This window comes from Centruroides sculpturatus, unplaced genomic scaffold, assembly GCF_000671375.1.
Source record: "Centruroides sculpturatus isolate CEXI.00-Female unplaced genomic scaffold, Cexi_2.0 scaffold71, whole genome shotgun sequence".
In the NCBI taxonomy this organism is placed as follows: domain Eukaryota; kingdom Metazoa; phylum Arthropoda; class Arachnida; order Scorpiones; family Buthidae; genus Centruroides; species Centruroides sculpturatus.
In genome coordinates, this window is record NW_019384332.1 from 281,536 (window position 1) to 290,086 (window position 8,551).

Genomic DNA, 8,551 nt, shown 5'->3' on the forward strand with positions numbered 1-8,551 from the left:
CAAAACACAGACTAATAAAAGATTCATGCCTAAGGTTACATCTCTCTCGTCTCAAACTAAGGGACAATGTGCATGCTGTAAGGGAGACCACGCTTTATACAAATGTGCTAAATTTCAGAAGCTTAAAGTACAGAACAGAATAGAGTTAGCAAAAAGGGAAGGTTTGTGTTTTAATTGTTTGTCGAAAAATCACAGGGTGAGAAATTGCACTGTCAATGTTTCTTGTTTAAACTGCAAGAGAAGACACAACTCACTCTTGTGTTATGGAAGGAAAAGAAATTCCATCTCTAAGGTAGACACCGAGTCAAATCCACAAACCAGCCTTCCATCCATGAATTCAAGTATAGCTATTCCTGAGATGACGAAAGAGACAATTTGTAAGTCGATTTGTGCCTCACATTGTGAAGGAGGGTCAAGTAAGAATGTAAACAACCAAGTTCTATTATGTACTGCTCAAATTAAGGTTTTAAATTCTAACAACGAATGGGTAGAATGTCGATGTTTATTGGACTCAGGAAGTCAGAGATCATTTATTTCTAAAGAGTGTGTGACAAAATTGGGATTAAATGTAAGAGACAGTACAATTTCAGTTTCATGTCTAGGTGCATTTACCACTATGAGCAATGGAGAGGTTAAATTGATATTCACTTCACATTTTAAAAGTGAACTGCGTGCGTCTACTTCTGCGTTTGTAATAGAAAGAGTCACAGAAAAGCTTCCATATGTTTCATTACCTTCAGAGATTTGCACTGAATTTAGTGATCTTATTTTGGCCGATCCTTTCTTTTATATTTCAAGGAACATAGATATCCTATTTGGCGTAAATCTATTTCTGTCATTAATCAATGGAAATTTAATTAAACGTAGCATGAGCTGTCCATTTACACTGAGTTCTAAATTGGGTTGGATTATCTCAGGCAAGGTGACCTTTGAATCCCATGAGCCCAACAGAGTTGTGGTGAACCATTCGTGTGTAAATACGGATGAGTTAGTGAGATCATTTTGGGAACTTGAAAATATTCCCTCATCTCGATTATTAAATACTGAGGAAAAGTTGTGTGAAATTCAGTTCAAGAAAAATGTTTGGAGAGATGATCACGGATGATATTATGTTGCATTACGCTTTTAACCCGATAGAAAGGTGTTAGGAAATTCTCGTGTTGCTGCCCTTAGAAGACTTTACAGTTTAGAAAGGAGATTCGCTACGATACCAGATATCTATAATCAGTACCGACAATTTATGCAGGAATATTTGTCGTTAGGACACATGGAGTTAATCTCACCTAATTGTAAAGACTTAGAAAATCAACATTATTATATCCCTCACCATTATATAATTTCAGAGATTAAAACCTATTTCAATTCCAAGGATGGAATTATGTGCAGCAGTTTTATTAGTTCATTTGGTGCAAGCAATACAAGGTGCATTTCAGATTAAAATTAATTCTATATTTGCATGGAGTGATTCAACCATAGTGCGTTCTTGGTTAAAGGCTAATCCTTCTAGGTGGCAAGTATTCGTCGCCAACAGAGTATCAGAGATACAATCCATTCTGCCTGCAGAAAATTGGAATCACATTGACAAAAACAAAAATCCTGCAGATTGTGCATTACGTGGACTCTTACCTTCAGAACTTGTAGAACATGACTTATGGTGGAATGGCCCAAAATGGCTGATGTCCAATGACATCCCATTTACCAAGAATATACCTATTTGTGAGGCAGCATTAAGGGAGGAGCGTAAACATGCTACTTGTAGTGTTAGCACAAACATAGAAGAGCTGCCTGTCATTAGTAAAATATCATCATTTGTAAAACTTCAGTGAATCATGGCATGGTGCCTAAGATTTATAACAAATGCAAAATTAACACCTCCTTATAGGACCTATGGGATCTTACAACCAAGGAATTAAGAGAAAAGGATGAATTAATCTGCATCATCAAAAATGTTCAAACAATAAGCTTTTCGGAAGAAATAAAGTGCATTCAGTCTGGGAAATCATTGCCAAAAAGTTCCAAAATACGCAATTTATGTCCATTTTTAGATAATGATAATATATTAAGAGTTGGAGGCAGATTGCAGAATGCCACCCTCAATTTTTATAACAAACATCCTGCAATACTGCCTACTAAACATTATTTGACTAAATGTATTTTAACCTATTTTCATAGGAAATATCTACATCTTACCAGACAGGCTTTATTGTATCAGGCTAAACCAGTTGTTTCTCAGCAACGTTTAGGTCAGCGTTCGGGGAACCGGGGTAAATTACCCCAAATGGGGTAAAAATGAAACTTTTGTGAGTAAAAAGTATATATTTTTAATTTGCTATTTTATAAACCTGTTAGTATTTTTTTCAACTTAAACAATTTAGCGACATATGCAGGCCACGCCATCTCACTCCCCACCACTAGAGTGTGCTCGAGTTATATCTTTGCGCAGTAAAGCACAGCCCCGGCTACCTGCTCAGTCCGTGCCATGCCGTCAAGATACAAATACATTGACGAGTCAGAGAGCGAGTTTTTACTAGTTAGTTGCTGACAAGACCACCATTTTATCATTAATCATCGATATATCGATCAAGATAAGCCACAATTTGAAAATTTAATTCAAGTATTTTACAACTATTATTTTCTGTCTCCCTTCAGATGGCAGCAAATAGAAAAAGAACATACCAAGACGAATTCCTTAATTACGGTTTTACACAAATAGAAGACAATGGTACAATGAAACCACAGTGTGTTGTATGTATGAAGGTACTGATTTCAGAATCTTTCAAAAAAAGTCAATTGAAGAAACATTTAGATAATTTGCATTCACACCTGTCTTCCAAACCGCGAGAATACTTTGCAAATTTTGAAATATTTGTTAAAAGACAAAGATTGAATAGCAACTTGTTTGGTACATTTGATCAGCGTTCAGCATCAAGGGCTAGCTTTGAAGTAGCCTGGTTGATTGCTCAAAATAAGAAACCATACACTATTGGTGAAGATTTGGTTAAACCAGCTGCTGTAAAAATGGCAGAGATTATGTGTGGTCAAAAAGAAGCGAAGAAACTAAATTCAGTGCCCTTGTCTGCGAGAATTGTGAAAGAACGAATTTCTATATTAGCAGAAAATGTGAAGGAACAGGTTATTTTCGCATTAAAACAGGCTAAATATTTTGCTATTCAGGTTGATGAGACAACTGATTTTAGTAGCAATTCACAGCTAATGGTATATGTTCGCTACAAAGGTGCAGATAATTTTGAAGAGGAATTGCTGTTTTGTTCTCCTCTCGAGTTGAGATCTCGTGGAATTGATGTCTACAATAAAGTAAATGAATACTTCAATGCGCAAAGTTTAAAATGGGAAAACTGTATTTCTGTNTCCCATAGACCGTCACACCAGGGTTTCCCAGGAGCTATACCCTCACAATGCAGTCAAGAAGAGCACATCTTGTCTGATGTGTCCGCCCGATCTGCATCGATCAGTTGACTCCAAACCGAGGTCTACAATGACTCAACAACCAGCCAATTGACTCAAACGGAGCCTGATTTGAGCCTCCCGTTTATCCGAAGCAAAGGCCAAAGCAGTGTGTTGGGGATGATGTGTTGCCCCTCAACTACCAGGATCCCCCTTTCCGGCATACGGGACACCACGCACGGCAAACACGTGGATGGGCATTCAGATCCCAGGGATGGTAAAGAAGAGTTACTAAACCATCTCTGGAAGGTCCCCTCACCACGGACAGGAACCCACATCGAGGGGATCAATGGCAGTGAATGTTCTTGTTGAGGCATGGAAGTATGTCACTTCTCCCATATTAAATAAATATAGTTGCTGATTGCCTATGAATCTTTCAATAACCCTGCCTCAACAGTTAATGTAAGGACTGCCCCACATAGGATTATGACCATTGAAATCACCTAGAAGAAAAAAGGGGGTCAGCAGCTGTTCAACCAAGTTATCCAATTCATCCTCATTGACTCTGACATCTGGTGGCAAGTATATAAAACAGAGTGTGACAGTTACTCCAATTGAAATTCTGACTGTCACAGCTTGCAAATCAGTGGTTATTTGTACCAGTAAGGATGGAATGCGATTTGAGACTAGTATAGCCACACTTCAACTAGCACAGTTGTGGCTAACATCGTCATTACGGTAAAGATTGAATCCTTTTAAAGAAATATTTTCTCCAAGTTATAGATGCATTTCCTGAAGTGCCATACAGAGAAATGAAATAGATGATGTCAAGTATTTAATGTCAGAGAAGTTGTTGCAGAAACCACAACAGTTCCATTGGATTATTTTGTAATCCATTATATGTTTGAGGCAGCATTCTTTGTGAAGGTATCCCTCATTAGTTTTACAGCTGATTTGCCTTTTAGAGATGAGGTTGGCCTCACCTCCAAAAGGCAAATCAGCTCATTATTGGTGTCATTTCATTATTAGTCTCTTCATCAGAGAAGTCAGAGAACTCACTGATAGACTGAGCCTCTGATTTTTTAGGGTTAGAAAGAGATGCTTTCACTCTCTGTTTGTTTAGTGGGTTCTTACTTGCCTTTTTAGAACTCACATTTTTTGTTATTACCCCTGTTTTAGGTAGGGGTGTTTTTATCTACTTGCTCTCCTTTTCTGCTGTTTGGGTAAATGGTATCAGCAAACATTTTGCATGGCGAGTTAGAAATTCATTTGGTGACACAGAAATATCTGTTCGAATCCCACCTGTCTTAGTGGATTTCAGAACAGTGGCAAATGTCTTCTGTTTCAGTGGTGCACTTTAAAGTGACCATGTGACATGCCTCCAGGTAAGGTATATTTATTCACCACCTTCATCCACTGAATCTCTTTCTCTCTTTGCCATATAGGACATTTTCGGGAGTAGGCAAGATGGGTGTCTTTGCAGTTTACGCAGTTTTGCAGTATGGAGTAGTTGTACATTCAGTACTCTTGTGATCTTTTCCACACTGAGCGCATGCACTTCTTTCTTGATAAGATGTCTGTGAATGTCCAAACCACTGGCATTTAAAGCAACGCAGCAGATTTGGAATGTACAGACAAACTGGACAGTGCAGATATCCTGCAGTACAAATGATGGCAATGTCGTCTTTCCAAAGGTGAGAATGAGATGTTTAGTTGGTATCATCTTGCCATCTCGACGAATAGAGGTTCATCAGACAGCATTGACACCTTGATATCAAAGACTGATTTGGATATCTGATTCATCTACAGACATCAGATCAATTTCAGATATCATACCACATGATGAGTTCAAACTTCCATATGGTGTCACTGTGACTTCAATTTCTCCCAGGTTGTTTGCAGCTAAAAGATTTGCCAACTGTTGAGGAGAGGCAGTTTCTACCAGTAGGTCCCCTGACCTCAATTTCTGTGTTTTCTTCAGGTGCCCAATTGTTAATTCAAATAACTTCTGAATCAAAAAAGGAGAACATTTTGACAAAGGTTTTTTCCAGTAGCATGCGCTATCAAGTAGGATGGCTGATTGGCAATGTGTTTTCATTGGTGTTTTTTGGTTTGTCTGTGTTTTTTGAAGTTTTAGGATCCATGATTGAGAAGTAATATTTCAGCTCCTAGTGACCCCACTCACCATGGAGCCCAACAAGAAAATGCCGTCACATGGGAGACTACCACAGACTGTCAGACCAGGGTTTCCCAGGAGCTATACCCTCACAATGCAGTCAAGAAGAGCACATCTTGACTGACATGTTCACCCGGTCTGCATCGATCAGTTGACTCCAGGCCGAGGTCAAGAATGACTCAACGACCAGCCGATTGACTCAAACGGAGCCTCCCGTTTATCCGAAGCAGGGGCCAAAGCAGTGTTAAGGACATTATGTTGCCCCTCAACTACCAGGATTCCCTTTTCTGACATACGGGACACCACGGCAAACACGTGGGTGGGTATTCAGATCCCAGGGATGGTAAAGAAGAATTACTAAACGATCTCTGGGAAGTCTTCTTACCATGGACAAAAACCCACATCAAGGGGAGAATATTTTATACCTGGTATGTACTGTACAGTACATCCACCATACATTTTAGTTCACCAATCAAGTTTTTATTATTTTATTTTTAATCATAGCCCTTATATCATGGCTAACGATTCAAAATGTAATTGTGATATTAAAAATAGATTTAAAGAAGTGTGCAATTTTTACTGGCCTATCCAACAATCAATACAAATGTACCCTAGACTAGCAGTTGGAAACCATTCTCACCTCATCTATACTAATATTATAAAGAGGTAATGTTTGTATGTAAGTTTGTTTGCAGCAGGTAATCTCCGAAATTACTCATCCGATTTCGAAAATTCTTTCACCAATATTTAGAAAGAAACTTCAGGGTAGACATATGCTGTATATTATTTCGTTAAACATTCATATAAATTAAATTATATCATCTAGGGTTAAGACTTTTATGTCCAACAGATGGCGCTACGAGTATGATGCCCAAGTTTGCTTTTCTGTGAGGCATTATGCTTTTCTGTGAAAATGAACTAGAGCGAATCATCTTCTATCTATTTATATAAATAAAAATGTAATGTTTGTTTGTTCCTACCGATTCCTTTGAAATTTTGACACAACGCTGCATTTGAATACGCACGTGTTTTTATGTAATATATATGTTGAAATCCCTCCCAGGAGATGGACGGGATTAAGGCTTACCGTAAAGAACTCTGCATTTATTTATACTATTTTAGATGCAGGTTTTTGCGTTTTTGATTGCGTTTTAATAGGGTACGTCAAGAGAATGTACACTAAGAAAAAATTTTTCGAAAAATTCCCCCCAACAGGGGAAGTGTTATAAATTTATAATAGATACATTTTGAGCGACAACAATGCATGGCGGGATCTGCTAGTTGTTTTATAAACAATCTCTGGGCAGAGTTGACAAGGAGGTATCAGATGGAAACCTCGAATCAGACCTTTTCCATGACATAAAGAGGTTTCGTCGTGAACCTGAAGACAAGGGAGAGACCAATCAGAGAAAGAGAAAAAAAAATGAGAAACTAATCAAAAGTACAGAAGACGGAAGGAAACATATAAAACCTGGGACTTCAAAATTGAAAAGATTCTCTCTGACAGTCCCATCTAACCGCTCTCTAAATATAGTTCCATGTGCTAGTGTGAGGAATTTGTGCCACCTCGAACGCCGCAGCAAATCTCATCCTGTCAACATCACCCAAGGACTTAGACTCTCACACCCTGGGGCCTCTACAGACGAAAGGCCGAGGGAGTTGATCTATAAACCTGATGTAAGCTATGAATGTTTCCAAAATAAACGGTTTTAAATTGTAAAACACTTGACTTCATTTGCCTCCTTCGCCACAGCCCTCATATGTGAGAGATTGAACCCCTTCCTGTTTGTTGGCAATCTTGTCGGCAAACAACACTTGCTGGTGGAATTTTGAGTACTAATTCTCCACCAGGTCAGATATCATACATGAGTAAAATACTTTAAAGTAAAGGTTCCTCACTATATTTTTATTATTTTAAAACCGATTAAAACTAAATAATTACTTGTAATAAACAATAATTAAAACTTTTTCAAGAATACTGTCAGTAAATATTTGACAGTGTGTATCGGTTATGAACAACAAGATTCTCATGAATTTCTTATAGCATTTGTTAAGTTCAGTGTAACATGTGTGAGACATGTGTCAGGTCTGTGGATGTCAGCAAGAGGTGATGGACAGTCCACAGCTTGGTCACACATGTCAGGTGGGTGAGGTAACAGTATCCCCAAGAATGTGGGGGAGATTGTCCCGCCTAGAGAGGGAAAATTTGTGCCCTGCCCTTGGTGTGTGTAGAGTCAGAGTGTGTGTGGAGGCAGTACTGAGAGGAGTGCTGACCGGGGAGCTAACCAGAGTGGGTAGCTGTGTGGCTGGTCAGGAACCAGTGTTGTAGTTATCAAATTAATTACCTCTTTCTAACCTGTTACCGGTGTGTCTACTAACTCTTAACGATCCAAAACGAATCAAAACTAACGTTTTCGAACCCTTAACCGGTTCTTCTTCAGGTTTTTTTCGAATCTCTGATGGAAAATGCAGCTCGTAAAAACTTTAAATTCGAAATATGTAAGTTCGAATGCACGTTTCCCGTTTCCGTCGTTGTATGTCATGCGCAGTCGACTCCAAACGGGCTATCATAAATTACTATTCATAAACGCTAGCCACGCTGTTGATAACGTAATCTCTTCTTTATAATTGATGCATTGATTATCCTTAAGGTTAGCCAAATATATGCTGGCCGCCTCTAGCCATCTGATATGGTGTACGTGCCGTGCGGTGCGGATAATTCTTGCTTTCTTAAATTCGGGTTCTATATCCGGATCGGAAGCATATACTGCTAGGGTCGTCGTGTTCCTTTGTTTCTGAATATCCGCAGCGTGTTCTTTGAGTCTAACCTCTAAGGATCGCTTGGTGGAGCCCACATACAGAAGGTTTTTATCACATCTGCGATCTATAATCGGTATGCTGTAGACCCCTGACAGCTTATCCTTGTCCGGTTGATCTTTTCCGTTGGTTAGGATGTTGAAGATCGAAGCG

At 38.8% G+C, this 8,551-nt stretch overlaps 2 protein-coding genes across 2 annotated transcripts in view; both read left to right on the forward strand.

The window, feature by feature from the left end:
- The first annotated feature begins 892 nt into the window (after positions 1-892).
- LOC111630436 lies at positions 893-1,876 on the forward strand. The gene has a single exon (XM_023374535.1). It carries the CDS (start codon positions 1,371-1,373, stop codon positions 1,824-1,826), a length of 456 nt encoding a protein of 151 aa, XP_023230303.1. The 5' UTR covers positions 893-1,370; the 3' UTR covers positions 1,827-1,876.
- Positions 1,830-8,551, forward strand: part of LOC111630550 — an 18,046-nt gene continuing 11,324 nt past the window's right edge. Inside the window, exons 1-4 of the mRNA XM_023374665.1 lie at positions 1,830-1,859; positions 1,907-2,283; positions 2,877-3,132; positions 3,175-3,315. Coding sequence (XP_023230433.1) covers positions 1,830-1,859; positions 1,907-2,283; positions 2,877-3,132; positions 3,175-3,315 — 804 coding nt within the window. The remainder of the gene's footprint in view (positions 1,860-1,906; positions 2,284-2,876; positions 3,133-3,174; positions 3,316-8,551) is intronic.

What these genes read in the sequence shown, in the direction of transcription:
- LOC111630436 (XM_023374535.1), top strand. Translation starts at nt 1,371, where the DNA reads ATGGAATTATGTGCAGCAGTTTTATTAGTTCATTTGGTGCAAGCAATA.